The sequence below is a fragment of the Rhipicephalus sanguineus genome, chromosome 7, assembly GCF_013339695.2.
Source record: "Rhipicephalus sanguineus isolate Rsan-2018 chromosome 7, BIME_Rsan_1.4, whole genome shotgun sequence".
NCBI lineage: Eukaryota > Metazoa > Arthropoda > Arachnida > Ixodida > Ixodidae > Rhipicephalus > Rhipicephalus sanguineus.
This window is the reverse complement of record NC_051182.1, coordinates 23,330,221-23,348,304: the sequence shown is the minus strand read 5'-3', so window position 1 is coordinate 23,348,304 and position 18,084 is coordinate 23,330,221. Positions and strand designations below refer to the sequence as shown.

Here is an 18,084-nt window from a genome sequence, read left to right as displayed (position 1 = left end):
TTTTCCTCAAACCCTGGTTGTCCTTTGCGCGAAAAATAGGTGGAGCATGCACTACCTGGTTATTCATATAGTCTAAATACGCAGTAATTTACCGACGTTACTTTATGCCAATGTGGCCTGGGGCGACCGAATATTTGCGCGAAATAGCCAGTGGGATATAAAAGGGTGCTCTCCTCTTTTATCCCAGTTAAGCAATCTCTTTTCAATTAAGTTCTACCCCTTCTCCATATTTGCTCAATGACATCGCATATGCATGAAATTTGCTGGTTGGTAGCTAACCAACAAAACAGTAAACCCTCGCACGCTTCCAAAATGCCATAAATATCTGAATTAACTTGAAGTATGCTCGAGATGGCTGGTACGTTGAAAGCCTCGCTGCGTACGACTGCCTAAACGCGCATTTAAATAATGGCCTCCAGTCCAAGCTCTTAATGTGATTAGCCATTGAAGCGTGGTGTCCACTCATAGGATTGACATAACCTTGAACAATTCAGCAATGCACATTATAAAAAAGATTGAACAAAAGTAAATTAAATACACTGTACTGTTGTGTTCACGCCACTCTTCAGGAGTGCTAACAGTTTGTGGCGTTTCCATAGAGCTATCACACACAAATCAGTGGCTACAGGGTTTAATGAACGCCTCGGAACACAGGCAGCCCATGCGCAGCGCGCACGCGTTTCCCACGTATGCCACCGTTGCACTTCCTGTCGGCCCTCGTCCAATGCACGCTGCTCTTCGGCAGCCCTAACTGTACGTCGCCTAGCCATAAGATTTCGAAACATGCGATGGAGAGAAAGAGAGCTTTTTAATAGCAAGGCTGTTTAAGCTATCGGAACTTGTTCTCCGTCGTGCGGAAATCCTCATATGCGCCATAGGAATTGTGCCAGCCCCACTACCGAGTACAGAAAGGGAGCGTCAAACGAAAACGCTGCTCGGCGAAAGAAGCACGTGCACAGATGAAATAGAGATAGAGAGAGAAAGAAATCGTAGAAAGAAAAGAAACAGAAAAAAAAGCGAGAAATAAAGTGAATAAAGACATAAAATGATAGAAATCCCGGGAAAGGCATAAAAAGAGATAGAAAAAACAGACACGATAGAGAGAGAGAAAAAACCATATAGCAAGACAGAAAGAGAGAGAGAGAAAGGAAATATAAGAAAGAGGACGTGATTGATAGAGAGAGAAGGGAACAAAAATAAAGTACGATAAAGCGCGAGAAAGGGAAGAAGTACATAGAGCGAGAGAAACAATAGAAAGAAAGAAATAGAAAGAACAGATAAATAAAAGAGACGCAGAGACTGAGAAAAGAACGAAACAAAAAGAAACAAGGAAGGCCACCCCAGTTCCACTCTCCATTCAGGCTTAGCACCACTAGTGCGATGCTACCATAATTTTTCCACAGCGCAGGCACGCAATAGGCGTCACCGCTTACTGCCATGTGGAAGGGATTAGTGTCATCTCATGATTCGCCCGTGCTGGCCGACGTACCATCACGTCTGCATGCGTTTTATATGAACAAACACGGATTTTTAGATGCGAAGAATCTTATGGCGGAGCTCAATCCATGCCGAAATCTCTCCTGCGCCGCCGCGATGAGCACCAGCGCATGCGCGTCCCCTCCCCCTCTCTCTCCTCTCCTATGCTGCCCCCTTCTCGCGCACGCCTGCCGACCGCGTTCCCTGCTCGCCCTGTGAGAATGAACGGCCAGGCTAGAGGGAAGACGACACACGCGTAGCGTTCGTCTTCGCGTTCTACGACGCGAGGTCCGTAGCATGCCCAAAGAACGCCAACGGAACGCGATCGTGCAAGTGCTCCGCCTTCGCTCACCTCATGGTCCCCTTTAGCGGGGAAAAATGGTGTAATTTTTTTCCGCTATCCTAGCCACTGACAGCATCGATACGAGAACACAGACGTCCTTCGAGATTTTTCTCACGCACGCTACAGATGTCGCACACACTAGGAAGGGGTGAAGTGGAACATAATTGAGTGGATTGCGCCTCCGACTAGAAATGTAACACTACTTTAATAAGAACACAGGTCTTGTACATGGGCCCCGGCCACGATGGTCTAGTGGTTATGGCGCTCGACTGCTGATCCGAAGGTCGCGGGATCGAATCCCGGCCGCGGCGGCTGCATTTTCATTGGAGGCGCAAATGTTCGAGGCCCGTGTAACTTAGATTTATAGGTACATGTTAAGAACCCCAGCTGGTCGAAATATACGGAGTCCTCCACTACGGCGTCTCTCATAATCATATCGTGGTTTTGGGACGTTAACCCCAGATATAATTATCTTGTACATGGTGGGATGCTGTGAAACTGAGTTTGATGGGGAAAGCTATGCTTCAGTGGAAAGAGGCCGCCTAAGCGAGAAACAACTTGATATTGCTTCAAGTGAACCGTTCTGTACCGTCGTACCCACTTTCTTATTCCCTGATAAGCATAAAAGCGTCTAGAACGATTGATAGCGCTGCAGTAGTGACTCCCAAGAACATAGAGCGTATGTTTGTACAGGTGATTGTTATCGCAATCTCACGGCCGCCGACACTTAAGTAGGATATTCTTTTTTTTTCTTTTCGTAGTGATTGACAAAAAACGTATTGGTCATTTTTTGTTTGTGTTGTGTTGGTTTAATGAAAACGCAAGTAACATGGCGTTTTCTTTTTAGGAGCAGGTTCGCCAGGTTCTTAAGCTGGGACGAAGTCCCGCGCCGTAACCGTAACCTTAGTTCAGAGGCGACCGCTACAGGCGCAGCTCGCGCGAGAGAGAGTCTTCTTCCTTCCTCTGTTCTTCGAGCGCCTTGATGATGATATTAACGCACGAAAAACCACATATAGCATAGGCAACTGTATCATGCGGCGCTCGCTCCACTCCGGCGCGTGCTCTAGTTTGATAGGAGACCTCTAGAGGGCCACAACTGCGCGCTTCCCCTCTCTTTGGACAGTCGTCAGTCAGTGCGCTTTGATAATAATAACATGAACGAAGAAGACAAGGCGGCTGAGCGGAGGGCTCGCAAGGCAGCAGCAGTGCGGGCTCGCCACCAAGACCCTGCGGTGAGAGCTCGCGAGGCCGCAGAGAGACGTCAGCGTCGCGCGGATCCCGAGATACAGGCCCGCGAAGCCGAAGCGGCGGCAAGAGAATCTCGAAGAGGTACGGGTGCGGAATGCAGCGGCCAAGCGTCGAAAGCGGTCGCCACCTGAAGGTGGTGGCGTTGACGCGCGCTTCAAGCGCGATTTCCTCGACCACACGTTCGGCCACAGCTGCAAGTTCTGCGACCGACTGTGGTTCGACAACAACCTGACCACAATCGCTACTATAAACACGTGTCACGTCTTTATATGACAGTAGAGGAATCGTACGGAGCATTCACGATTTGCCTGATTACCTCCGAGCCAGCTCCTCAATCATCATTCACTTCGCGGATATGGCGTGATTTTTTTCCAATTGTCTCGGACTCGGATAGTTATGTTATCGAGGTCACTAGGGACGCTCTTCCGTATCAACAATGCTTCCGTATCAACAATTTCACCTATCAACAGATGATTTTACCGCCAAGTTGCTACAGCTAGCCGAACGCCCACGATGGGTGGATGGATGAAAAACTTTATTATGGTGCTTTAGGGGCACGCTGTTCGCAAAAACTCCTAACAGCCATATGCCGTAGAAAATTAGGCAAGCCCTACTACTCACCACTGGTCCACTAAAAACGAAGAAGTTGACCGCGGGCCAAGACGTAAGTGCCAGGGCTGGCCCGCTAAATTTAAAAATACGTTAATAAACCGGCGCGTGTTTTACTGTCAAAATGCTTCTTCTCTTAGTTATACCATAGTCCCTCAATACTTCTTATACATATCGGCACCGATGCACCCCCCGTTGTAGCTGACTACGAAGCCCCCGAGGACAAACACTAGAAGCTCCGCATAGAACGGGTGCTAAATTCGGCACGTCATTAAATGTTTAATAGAAACGTTACACAACTTTGCTGATCGACCGTCTTCACGGAGCGCAAGATAGAGGGTTTTCCTGTATAGTTACTCAGCGACGCAGCGGGGTTCAGCTGCCGTAGCAATTATGATCAGATTTTTATACTAAAGCCTTGGTAGTGTAAATCCGTCACCAATAAACCTAATGGTGCCATATACACCACTTAACGTAAAATGCGGTGCCTTCTGTGTCTTACCGTATGTATTAGACCAACCCATCGTTCTATTAAGAAAAGAAATCAGGCGAAGCTCGCGCTAAGCCGTGCTAGCATTGAAACAGCGAAACTGGACTATTCTGAAGAGTAGTCTGGTTGCTTCTAGGTGGTTTCTAGGCCTTAGCTAGGGCATACAGGTTGCTTCTAGGTTGTTTCTAGGTCGTAGCTAGACATTAGCTAGGCGATGTTAGGTTGTTTTACGTTTATTTTCAGGGCACAGATGTTGGAGCTAAACCACAGACAGTCACAGACACGATTCAGATGCCCAAACGCCAGGGACAGAACCTCGCGCTGAAACCAAGTGTTCGGTGCCTCTCGTAGATCTACAGGCACGTCGTTGTTGGCGTAGGCCTTCCATCGCTCTGGGGTCTTCTCGCAGCCGTCGTTGCCTTGCCCGTTGCCTAGTGTTATATCCTTGCACGTACTCGGGTATTCGGCTCGCCGCCGGCGTTCGCAGCCATTTCTTGAGCCAACTGTTGCCTTCTTCCTTTTAAATGGAAGTTGTGTGTAGTGGGACTAACCAAATTTCTGTGGCACATACCCGTTTATGATGATGATAGTTTACTGGTGCGGGGTAAACAAGGAACTATTTGCTGAACATCTCACCGTTCAAAAAACCATGCTCTTTTTACCGGGCTCTATCATAGATGCAGCGTATGCCCACATTTCATTTATTATGAAGATAACCGTGAATAAGCAGGCTCTCAAACAAAATGCACTGATTTATACAAGGTCATAGCCAATTCTAACGCGAAAGGGCCAGTTCAAGATAACCGCTTCATAAATGCACATAATTTTATTTCCTTTTCCTCAGCCCCACCCACGCTGATCGCCGATGATATCCAGATGGAAGCGACTACAGAAGGCAACACAAAAGTTCGCTTATCTTGGCAGCCTCGTCAAAATGACCCTAGTGTATCACTGCGCCTAGCCGGGTACTACGTCACCGCCCAGTCAACAGCCTCAACCTTCACGCGTACCCTGGGTGCGGAAGATCGCGAAGCGGTGCTGGAGTCACTCGAGCCGTGGACAAGCTACACCGTGATTCTGCGTCCTTTCTACACGCAGAACGGTTCTCATGACGAAGATAGAAAGTTCGGCAGGGCTGCAAGCGTACCGTTGTCACGGGAGCGACAGGTAGGTTCACGTGCACATTCTAAAGATTATACTTGGTATAAAAGCAAAGTTGCCGACATCTTCACAACTCTTAAAGGACCCCAGACGCCAAAAATTTAACCTCAAGTTGTCTGTGTTGTTTGATTGTCCTGTGTGCGTTGGTAGCTCTGACAGATTATTATAGGCGGCCTATTAGTGCTTTAAGTTACTTTATTTGGTTTTAAAGTAAGCGTCAGTGCTCATCTGAGTTGGCAGCACGTCGCGGTAACGCCACTGGTATGACGCAAATCGAGGACCCGTGTGAAGTTCCACGAGTAAAGCAAGTATTGTCGACGTCACAGAAGACTTGCGGGACGCACACAATACCAAGACTGGCACCCGGCGAGGGCTATTGCTCCTCACCCCTCTCGCTCAGTTGCCAGTCTGCTCTCATTGTGGTTCTGGCTGCATAGGCTAGGAATAATGTTTATTTTTTTCTAAGGGGACACGCGCCTAAGAGGCTTAACATACCGCAGCACCCGCATCGCTTCAATCTTTACCACGCCCAGGGCCCCGGTTTGAAAACTGCACTTTGAACGACCCCAAAGCTTGACTGCATGGGATCTTAGGCGCTACCCCGCTGTAGTGTGGTAGTTTCTTATGGTTTCAGGCAGGCATTTTGAAGACAAGCAAAATCTGTTGCAATTAACGACACTGGCATTAATTATACGATACCTTAGAGCATTTAAGATTAAATTTCGGGAATACCAGACACAAAACTACAAATAACCGCAGAGAAGTCACAAACAAAAATTTCTTTGTCAGGGGTCCTTTAGGTGAAACAATGGATCCTTCCTATTCTAATTGCAACTCAAGCGTGATCCGTGCAAGTGGGAGCGTACGTGAATACAAAATGCAGCTTTCAAGACTAACATATACAGAATTAACGATTATTTCACTTTATTTGTCATAGCCACAGTTGTGTCTTAGTACTCGCTGTGTAAGGTTAGCTGGCAAGATAAAGAAACTTGAAGGCCGTCCTGAGCGTCCGTACATTTAGCCGTAAATTATATCGCGGAAATTTAAATTTATTACCACTTATGGAACATTGCCTTATCATTTACAGCGTCATTAACCGTCAATATGGCACAAAGGAGTTCACGATTTTTTTTGCGCTCCATTGATTCAAACCGCTTGTAGAGATTCATGTAAAACAACAGCATGCCATTTACGTGTGTTTTTCTTCGTATATTCATGTAGCGAGAAACCAACGCTCACAAATGGCAGCTTTACAGGCGAATCCTCCTCGACGCGTCACAGCTGCCCACTTCCGTGTCTTTCCTCTAACATCCCGTTTTTCTTTTTTGTTTGTTTTTTTAACAGAAGGAACAGAGCATCTATAGTTGGCTACAACTTAACGAATCCTGTGAAAATCCTCACCCCCCCCCCCCCCCCTCCCAGACGACCGAACCGTGGCAGCCAATCGCCTCCGCGACTAAAGAAATAGTCTCGCTCATGCACTCAGCAGTGTTCTCCGAAGGCGTGACCTGCCGTTCGGCTCATCACGTCAGTCAGGAGTGCGCGCCCATTGGTGCAGGCTTGCGCGCATTCGCCTTTGCGGACGAAATGCCGCTGACTTCTACTGCTGTACTCGACAATAGTTACTTAATAAATGATTCGTAAATTTGTTACTATATCACGTTATGACCGTGTTTTCTTGCTCTGCGGTTCCTGCGCAACAGTTAGCACCTCACTACCCTTACAAAAATGGATATAGTCATTCTATAGACTGTCTAAACCCTTTTTATACAGTCCATTGACTGTATAAATCCATTTTTGTAAAGATAGGTTTCACCATGACTATTTGGAAAATTATGCGGTGTCACGCACAAAATGACATTGCATGACGATTTTTTCAGAACGCTCCAGTATTCGTGAAGGCGAGTTCAAGTGCCCCGGAAGTGACAAGACGCTCCCAAGCGCAAAGGTCTGCGACGGAGACATGGACTGCCCGTCGGCGACGGCGCCAAAGGCTACAGGAAGCTCCTACCCTGCCGACGAAAGCGAAGGAATTTGTGGTGAGTGCACAATTTACTGAACATGTGCAAAGCACGTTGATTCGGAGCGCACTACACTTTAGATCACTGGAAATTTCAAGTTATATGTGCTTATTGGCTGCGAAGCTGTGAATAAGACTGGAAGCATTTGACTATGTTATTTTCCGCAGATTTCAAAAATAAGAGCCTCAGAAACATGGAATATCGCTTGTGGGCTTTCCCTCAAGAAAGAGGAACAATTATGTAATGAAAGAAACGAACAAGTCATAGTTTCGCCATAAGGCCGAAGCAACGAATCCGATAGCAACAACTTGAAATGTTATACGAAGTAAGTAACCTTACTTCGTAAAAGTTAGCAGCTAACTGCTTTCGATCAGATCTTACGTAACTGTATGAAACACTGGTTTAGGGGATTGTGAGCGCTCCAGGGAACGAAGCGGTTCCCGTGCTGTCTGTTTTCTCAACGCTAATCAAGCGGTGAGAGCACAGCAAGTTTACGAGCAGTGTCCTAATATCTGTCGCGCCAGCGCTCGCGACTACGCCATTAGAGTCTTTTAGAAAGTTACGGGAATACGGCACGCGAATACGGTAGGGCATTACGGTACCGCTCCTCCTTTCTTGCTCATTGTGCTTTTGCCGCTCCTAATTACAGCAAAGGCACCCCAACACCACAAAAGCTTTTTGAAAAATTACTGTGGGGTTCTCACGCCTCATTGTGGCCTGTCAGATTACGCATTGTTAAAGAGGAACCTGTTTTTAGGGAACTGCGAACTGTCACTGGAACTGGGGGCGGCTTAAGCACAATGAGCGAGAAAGGAGGAATGCTACCGGGTTCCGTAACTTGCTAAAAGACTCTATTATGAGCAGAGTTCGCAGTTGCTGCTCAAGTGGCGCAGCCCCTAGCCCACATCGTCGCTCATTCTCCTAGCGAAAGACGGCCGGCGCGTTTGTTCTCTGCTTGAGGGGCCATCGACTGCAGGGCTAGGCGATGTTATCGTACGCGCTCTTCGTGCGACGGAGATGGTCAGCTCCTTTCATCCCCGCTTCAGCCACGTTCGTCCCCAGTGCTGGCATGCTTTTATTCGCGCGTAGAACATACAATGCGCGGGCAACGCTATTGACTGGCATTTTATACGGAACATGAAGGCGACGAAAGAAAATTCGCCGAGAGTGGCCATATAGTTGCTATCGAAATGAACATGACATTTACCCGTTGGAAGCAGAAAGCTGCGAGGAAATCCATGCGAATTTTCAGAAAAAAAGATGTTTCAGGTTCAGGAAATGTTGGTCATTGTTCGTTGATCAAACCCGGGACCACCGCCTCTCCGGATTCATCATTCAAACAACAGAGCTAAGAACGAGGCTAATAATTAGCAGCGCGAGGGCGAATTAATATACACAGAATAATTAAGGCAGACCTGTTCTGAGCCCGCAAATAAGAGATTTACCCTGAGGTCATATTCATCTCAAGAAAATACTATGAAAGTTTGGTTAGGTATGCAGGCGTGTAGTTGTAGTGTAAATAAAAAACGCCAGGCCTGCGCTGAAACCGCAGCACACTCACAGCGAAAGCTGGAAGAGCGGCGTTTCTAGAGCCCGTTTTAAGCTCTCTTGGAGTACGAATACAAGTACACTAGCAAGGTACCCACTACGCCATACATCACAATTTTTGTGAGGTTGGGAACTACCTACTAAGCCATTATTCGTCATTCTGCGGAGAAGCGAGGCATCAGCTACACGTCTGTAAGACATTATGGGCACTTTGCTGACGCGACCACTGATGGCGATGAAGAATTATGGCTGAGCACCGGTTATGCAATTTGCATTGGGTTACGCCCGGTCGCTATTTCCGTGTCCCGCCATGCTGTATAACATATGTTGACGTGGGAGAGAGAGGGGGAGGGGGAGGTGAAGAACTTTACTGAGAGCCCGAGGAAATGGATCATGCGCTTATGGGCTTCTTTGGCAACCAATACAAGTGAACTTGCGAGGAACCCACTACGCTATAAATCATTGTAATTTTTAGAAGTAGGGAAGCAGGCGTTATGCCAGTTTTCGTCGTTCTACGGAGAGCCGTGGTACTTGCTAAACGCATGTAAGGCATTATGCGCACCTTGTTGATGCTGTGCCTGATGACGATGAAGAATTATGGCGGAGCCAATTGTAATGGGTTGGAAGCATTCAACAACCTACTCGTTGCGTAATTTGCATTGTGTGACGCCTGATTACAGAATTCGCGTTGTGCGACGCTTGGTGCTTATTTTACTCTTCTACCACGCTATATTGCATATGTTGATGTGGTTCCATACGTTATCTTACACCAACATCGCTTGATGAAGTGCCATATGATATGTTTTTCCTCATGGGTATGCATAGCTTATGGAAGACACGTATGCAGGAGCGTAACGCAGAACCCACAATTTCTTCAAGCATGTACTTCATTCGCATGACTTTTCAGCTAAAGGACATTTATGACGACCTGGACTTTAGACCGGACTGGTACCCCCTCTTGGTGAGGTGCTCGGCCTCACCACCTTTCCAGTATAACACGATGTGAAGAACTCACACCGTTCTACTGCACGTTGTGTTAGCCATCGAGTCTGCACTTAATAACGCTTGAGCGCTTATTGTCGGTATGTGATTTACTTTTGCTTGCTTTATTTGAGCGCTTATTGTGCACTGTAATACTCAGTGTGATAAATACCATGAAAGAGAAAAAAGCCGGCATGGCTCAGGGGTTGAACACTGGGCTCCCACGATGAGGGCCCAGGTTCGAACCTCGTTCCATCCTGGGAGTCTTTTCTTATTTCGTTTTTTTTCTTATTTTGAGCGATAGTGGTTACGGACACCGGCGGCGGACAACTACGGCGCCAAAAACGGCCGCTGAAGTGACCTCATAACAGCTTTCACTGTAAACATTTAACTCTCCTTGTGAGTTTCCATAAAGGATATATATGAAGCGTTTAGCAAGTCTCCCCTCGCTGCCGTCTTATGGAGGTCTAAAAACGTCATTCTTCTCGCATGTAGAGAAATCTCGGGCCACTATGTATGTGAACTGTACAGAAAGTTAGAAGAGGGCAACCAATTATGGTTAGACTAAACAGCCATCGCACTAACATGGTTAAGGAATTACCGAATGCTGTGGAACGGCCTTTTTATGCTACAGGACAGATCCTCGATGAACTCAAGCTCTATGTACTTTAATAAAGCTACTGGTTCCCGAGAGAAAGTAAATATAGAGTCGTATCTGGCTGACAAGTTCAATCTTAATAAAAGCCCACAGATAATGAAGACAAGGAAGGTACAGGGGACGTTAATTGTGCTATTTTAGGTGTATTGTACTAATTAGGATATACATGTGAAGAAAGCAAACTGCACGAAAACACAACTTGCAGCCGACAGGCACAGTTCAATACACTCCAGTCAATAGGTAAAAGCATGTCGAAGGGAGATCATGAACCTCCCCGATACAGTCGATGCACAACGACGACTGTGAAGCTGAAGCACTTATCAAAAAATGTGACTTTGTAGCGGGTATTTACTTTTTGATCCTTGCTGAATTAAAAAACGGATGTGATAAATCTCAAAAGCGAACGCAAATTGCATTTTTTTCGCAAAAAACAGCGGCTAAGGCCGCACGGCTTTTGTGATGCTGAGCGAACGCGGTGACGTCATCTTCGGCAGGGCGCGTCATATGCAGAAGCAGCACTGTTTAAGCTTGGCCTCCGCGATTAGCTCCGGCAACGGCGCAGATAGAGCTAATCACGGAGGCCACGGTTGAGGATACTAGGTGCTTGGTCATATTGCGCTCGGCTGTTTGGCAGTATGGCAGATATTGTAATCTAGCTGCAGAACTTTCAGCCTCTCCATACTTACTTGAGGCTCCGCTACATAAACAGTGCTCTCGTAGTTAATTCGGATCAGTGAGCGGGGGGACACTTCGGTCGGAGTGCAGCGCGGCGCCGCCAGAGATACCAAAGATGACATGGTTCGTTTCCACGCCCACACTTTCGGCGCGCTCGCTTGGGCGAAGCTAGACAAACTTTTCCTTCGCGTATTTTTAAAGCTACTGCTGCAACGACTGCGCAAAATATTACGACATCGCCGACAATATTGTCGCACCTTCTTGAGCACCAAGGTTTACCGAATTTTAAAACCACTTCAACTTCCCTTTAAGCATTTCAGGAAGAATTGTTAGCCGTTATGACTATGAAACTCTCATGTATTGTTGCATCTCACCGTGTGATTTGTTTCTTTGAAAAACGCAGTTGCGCAGTTTTTCTCAACCCCAGGAGAACCATGCCTCAGCGCAATTCCTCATCCTGTACTTTGTCAAAACTAACAAAACCCGTCTAAAACGCGGGTACATCTCCTCATTTCTTTTCTTCTTTACCTTTTTATTTTCCTCACGTAGTCCCCTATTACAGCAGAGCTGTAATGGTCGAGGTTTGCCGTGTGCCGTAGATAAAAAAGTTATCATCATCATGAACCGGCACCTGCTCAATCAACAGCCAAGCACTCGGTACAAGAGAAGCTGAAATGTGCAGCCCCTAATCGGTGTTCACCGCCCGTGTGTTCCCTTGTTAATGTTTATGGAACAGTTTGGGTGAATAGTGTGATTTGCCCAATTTCTGTGTCACATGCGCGCTGTGGGAGAGAGAAAGCAAGCCATGCATCGTGTACTATTGCAAGGGTCGTGAGAGGGCAAAATCCTAGACAAGCCAGGACCAGCTGTGTGACCAGCAGCTTTCATGAGACCCAGCCTTACACGACATAATGCAAGCTGCACTATTTTTGGCAGGCCAACTTATCACAATAGTCCCATCAAGCCCTTTCTTTACCTTCCCCCTTTGGGGCCTTGCTTTCCCTTCTCCTACTCCCCTTTTGAGGTTTGGCAAGAGTGACCAAAGGCAGAGCACGCACATACTAAGGGGTGCTGAAAAGTTCCTGGCTATGCACAGAGAGTGTATAGTCACAACTCTCAAAGCACATAACGATTGAAAGTCCATCCCTCCTCAAACAAATGCCATTTTTACATAGTTGTTTCATATTTTTTTAGTTCATTAAGAACCATATTATAGGTCCTCAAAACAGCTCTGAACAGCATGTTGAACGTTAAAAATGACGTCAGAATGACGTTCCTTCAAGTGCTTCTTTGAGTTAGGAAACAGGTGGTAGTCGGAAGAGACTAGGTCACATGAATATGAGCGATAGTGGGCCAACTTGAAACCCGGGGTCTTCTATTTGGCAGCCACAACTTTGGACGCGTGCGAATGTTCATTGTTGACTGTTTTCGGCACCCATGGTAAAAATGTAAAACAGCGCTTACTTAAACACAAGACGAAGGAAGAAGAGACACACACGGCTCTTCCTTCGTCTTGTGTTTAAGTAAGCGCTGTTTTACATTTTTACTATGGAACCTCACCAACTCGCCCAACTTGCGTGTCTTCTTCATTCGGCACCCACTTCGCTGAAAGCTTGCGCATGTGTAGGATATTGGTGGCGATGGAACCGACATGCTCCCTAAAAATTCGCAGGAACAGAGATATATTTTTGGCAGGTATTCGCCTATCATCAAGAATCAGCTTGTAGACAGCATAGATTGTTACCGGATGTCTCGAGGTTGTTGGGTGGTCACTGCGCGGTTCATATTCAATGGCAAAATGTCATATATTCAAACGACAGAGCCAGCTTTCGTGTGTGCCCTAGGAAGGACACTTCTCCACCAATTTTTCGGACATTTCAGCGTGAATGTCCTTCGTGGACTTTTCCTGGAGAAACAAAAACTTCATGAGGCGTGGTAACTCCACATACAAGAAACCTGCTTATGCCTCGGCCATCTCATGTAACGCCTTAAATTGAAACTAACTATGAAATTCAGACACATCTCATGCATGGACAATTACTCAACAAGGTATCAAGCTTTCATATTGTCCTATCTTTATGCTTCAATTCTGCGCGAAACATGACAAGGCCAGGAACATTTCAGCACCCCCATCGTACACGCTGTTAAGGGATATCCGTTGCTGTCTTGGCAAAGAAAAGTCCACCTGTTTCAATGGTGGCTCCAGCAATATTATCGGTTCACTAATTTCTCAACACTTCAAGCCTCCATCTTCCCCTGAACTTCTCTCTTGTTATAAAAATTCGGATACTTTGAAATAATGAATGAACACTCCTTCGTTTTTGATTTGCCTAGGTTACACGAGGCAAATTAGCAAAAAAATTGTTCACTACTTGGTTCTCATGCATTTCCTGCGACATATATTAATTAGCGCGAAACACCTTCAAAGAAAAAGTGTTCCAAGTGGCAAATTTTATTCAGTGAACATGTGAAGAAGCCACCACATGATCGAAAATAAGAGGAGCTAGAGGCACAAACGAAAGTGCGACAGGGGAGACAACCAAATGCCGAAACTGATATCAAGGAAAGAATATGACTTTTAAGGGATCGTTGCTTAGTTCGACACAATATTAATGAGTACTAACAGACAATAATGCCAAAGAAAGTATAGGGGATGTTATTCGTTGTAATTAGGATAAAGTGTGAAGAAAGTAAAGTGGATGAAAAAAGTTGCCGCCAGCAGGGACCGAACCTGCGACCTTCGAATAACGCGTCCGATGCTCTACCACTGAGCTACGGCAGCTGTCATCCTCCCGTCCACTTTATGGGCTATATATGTTCATTTAAACCTAGCAGTGTTAGTCAGCGCCAGTCGCAGCCATGGCGGCGAGTGTGCAACGCTCTTTTTCTGCCTGTTGCCTGCATGGCGGCGAATGTAAAGTATTTTACATGCAAACGTTTCGAATTTCTATGTAGGTAATGATGTTGAAGCTTGCACTAAGCATTATACCGTATGGTGAAGTAGCGCACTTTTGACGAGGTGTTTCGTTTGTGTTGTGTATGTATTTTTTCGTATGTGTTGAAGAGGGTGTTCTGGAAATAGAGTCGTTAAAAGCGTTGCCACTGTTCTGAACAACTTGTTTTTTGTAGTTTTTGCACAATTCTGATGCGCTGCGCTATAATGGTAACTGCTTTCTCGAGTGTTGTTGGTGAAGTAGGCAAGGCTCCTGTAATATGTATTATGAAGCCAAGAACCACGTCACGGAGCAAATCCGGTTACTTGCGTCCTCCGTAATCCACTGCATCATCTATGCTTTTGGAGGATCATGAGTGCCTGCTTTCATAAGCCCAACAAATTTATCTTGAGTGCTTACGTCATGGACACCCTGGACAGCTGAATACTTGCGCTGAAGCATGTGTAATAAGCATGTGGAAAACGCTACGGTAATTCGGTGTTAGCAACTGAATGCGTGCAGATGAAGTACAGTTGCTGGATGAAAATTCCTAAAGAAATATCTGAATGTGGTGTTTATCACCTATACGTTACAGTCAACTGAGAAGAGGCTGCATGGAACGTAGTTTATATAACATGACCAGACTACTTCTTTTTCTTAAATTTTATTTTATTCCTACTTACCAAGTGACAGCTGTCGCCATAAAATGACTCACTCCTTCACTTAATTCTATTACAATAAAAAACGGTCTTCCTTTCAGACACTGTTGCCTCCTGAATTTTTGTAGGACTAAAGTACGTTCGATTCCGTCAAGTGTCAGCGAAGTTATTGCATAAGCCAATCACGTTCTCAATCTTTCCTTCACCGCGAGCGAGCTGAAAGCTGCACAGCGGTGGATGGCAACGGGGCAATGTGCCATTGCAGGGTTACGGAACCATACGTCATGACTTTCAACATTTTCACTTATTTCTTTTTAAGCTTTTGGCCCCGGCTTTTGGTTAAGACGTGTGCGGCGCCGGCATGTGGCGGCATCTCGTGAGCGGTCGCGAACCAAACCACGACACGGCACGTGGCCTCCGAGATCATCGGCCAGGGTGCGGTTCATCAAATCAGCACATACGCGCCAGGTGTCCCTGCATAGTTGGTGAAAACATTGCGAATGAGAGAACAAATAATTTTCTGGTTGATTTGTCAGGCAGTCTTATATTCCCTGCTTTATACAATGCAATAATATTTGGCAAACGTTTGCAGGAAATGTTGAAGGGGCCTCCAATACAGATCAGCAACGTTGTGCGAGTATCTACAAAAAGCGCTGCAGGTTCATTTTAATCACAGGGCAGAGAAGGCGACATGGAATAAAAAGACATGTACATGAAGGATTATGGTGCAGCATGCGGGTGCTGTGAACACATTCATGTTACGCCTTACACTAAGAGTGCAAAATTTTGCATTCTTGTTTGGACACCAGTTGATGCACTGTTAGAACGTTTCTTAAAATGATTCTTATCGGAACGTACCATATATGCCTCACTTTTTTTCTTTCATGCAGAATAATGCAGGATAATGAATTATGCACCATTATGGATGCGGAATCTGTATGTTTATAGGATTCTTATATAGCAATATATTTGTTAGGGTCAACCGTAATAGCAACAGTATAATAGCTAGAGTGAAGCCGGCTCTAAGTGGCAACAATTAATTATCCATAGAGAAACGGGCAGTGCTAAATTCACAAGCCACCACCCAAGAGAAACTTGCTCCTAGCAACAGCTTCGTTAAATAATAGGAATGGTCTTGGCGTGTAAATGACTAAATATTGGGATTGTAGCGACTAAATTTAGTGCAGTTTGCCAAGCTACATAACCCTCCTTGCTGTCCAGCAATGATATAATCAACCTATAGCTGCATGTAATAAGCTCGCAGTAATTATGGCCTATGTTCTTTTTCACATACTGCACTGCAGTTTTGGAATAATCTAGCAGCAGATCTCAATGCGGTACAGTGAATTCTCAGTTATAAAATTAACCTTTTCTCATTCACGTATGCATCAACCATAAATTAAAAATGAAATTGTCACATGTTTTTCCTCTCACGCGCTCTTCTGTTCATATAAAACGTGTAACATAGACGCCCCCTTTAGAACATCTACGAGAGTTACAAGGTACCACCTTTATAAAACTATGTATTACCCATCATGCAATAAGAACTTGATTTGATTAGTTTTTCATCAAGTTAAGCAGCCGCTCTTTCATTTTTGCAGTTTCACCGGCTCAGGCGAAACAGGATCTTGCAGTTAAGGTTTTCGCTGCCGGGGATACGGGATTAGTGAAGTGGACCAGTGCGCGAGTGGACACCAACGTTACTCTGGAGCATGCAGGATACGTTCTGACCCTCATCTCAAGTTCCGAGACGCTCACACGAGACATTGACCGGCACGCGACTGCTACCAAGCTGACGGCTTTGGTACCCGGCAGGGAGTACCGGTTGTTCCTGAGGCCTTTTTACACGGCTCAAGGGAAACCTCAACATTGGCGTCGTTTCGGCAGACCCAGCACGGCTACATTCAAGCCCCCTCTAGGCAAGTGTGCTTCTGACAATGATCTCATTAAGCAGAGCTACAATGTCGCTAGTTGCTGTTCATTCATCAACTTCAGCGCACGTTTAAAGAAAAGTCGCAGTTTCGCCGAAAGGGCGAAGCAATGCATGCGATAGCAAAAAAGTGGAATGTCACACGAGGAACGACAAGCAGCTCGATAATTTCAGGGCGCCGCTGAATCACAAAGATGGACGCCCGAAAAGAACGCACAGGTATACACAGGACAAGCGCGAACTGACAACGGTCACAGTTGTTACGTCTTTGTGCTTGAGCAACGCGCTGCAAGCGTCGACAATGAAGAATCAGACGCTTTTAGATATTGTTTTTCTTCATAATAAAACGGAGGCGCGAATAAAATGACACCCAAGGAAAGATTGACACATTACGAGCGCGTCGTCCTCTGTCAATCTTTTCTTGAATGCCGTTTTATTCGCGCCCCTGTTTAATAATGAACCAACACCAACTCACCCTACTTTTTATTGTACTGTTCTTTTTCTTTTAAACTGCGGCGCGAGTAGTGACCCCTCTGCTTCTCGTGCCACACGGGAGCATCTGACGCAAGGTGTGCCCGGTGTTTTTTTTTCTTTTTCGTTCCACATCACGAGTGGGTACAGAACGGGGCCACTTTGTCGTGCACGTATATCAAGGGCAGTTTTCAAACTGAAGGAAAATGTAGAAGCGTTGCGTGATAGAAGACACGCCGAAGCTCCTCCGAGATCTTCGTACCACCAGCGGTAAATGGTGCATATAAATAGCTCGCCGTTATTGCGCCGACGCATACATGGCGTGGTTGAGTTTTCTAACGCAGCGCGCTGGGGAGCGAGGGGTTGCTTGTTCGAATTTCCGGTCGGGTGTTTCAGAATTTCTTCGTCTGTTTTATTTTTCTTTGTGCCTTTATATATATATATATATATATATATATATATATATATATATATATATATATATATATATATATATATATATATATATATCCGGGACATGACGGCGACGGCAAAAATCCGCTGAGGGTGTCAATTTTATTGCTATCTCAATAATATTGACCTCAATTTCTCCTCCAGAAAGAAATTGTGAACGTGTAAGAAATCGTGCGAAATATATGGTATTTTGCATTTCATCGCTATTTTTCAGTTCCTTTTAGTAATTATAAAAGTAGGCATGGCGTGCTGAGACGGACGCAAAAGACGAGAACGAGTCTGTTCCTGCAGTTAGACTGCATGCATGCTAGGCTGCGGCGATGTGACTGCAGAACGGCTAGCCACACTCGACGACGGCTACTGCCACTGCTCGTTTTCTACGAAGCCATCCATCACTACTGTGAGAGTCTCGGAGCCAGAAGACA

General features: G+C 45.8%; 1 protein-coding gene across 13 annotated transcripts in view; it reads left to right on the top strand.

The window, feature by feature from the left end:
* Positions 1-18,084, top strand: part of LOC119398546 (uncharacterized) — a 172,034-nt gene that overhangs the window by 100,682 nt on the left and 53,268 nt on the right. For 10 of the 13 annotated variants that reach the window (XM_049417656.1, XM_049417651.1, XM_049417646.1 and 7 more), the window contains one exon: positions 16,407-16,724. The exons of 1 other annotated variant lie outside the window; for it this stretch is intronic. In XM_049417656.1, the coding sequence (XP_049273613.1) occupies positions 16,407-16,724 (318 nt within the window). Of the gene's footprint in view, positions 1-7,210; positions 7,370-16,406; positions 16,725-18,084 lie in introns of all 13 variants that reach the window. 2 more of the 13 variants (XM_049417648.1, XM_049417654.1) reach the window with 2 other exon arrangements.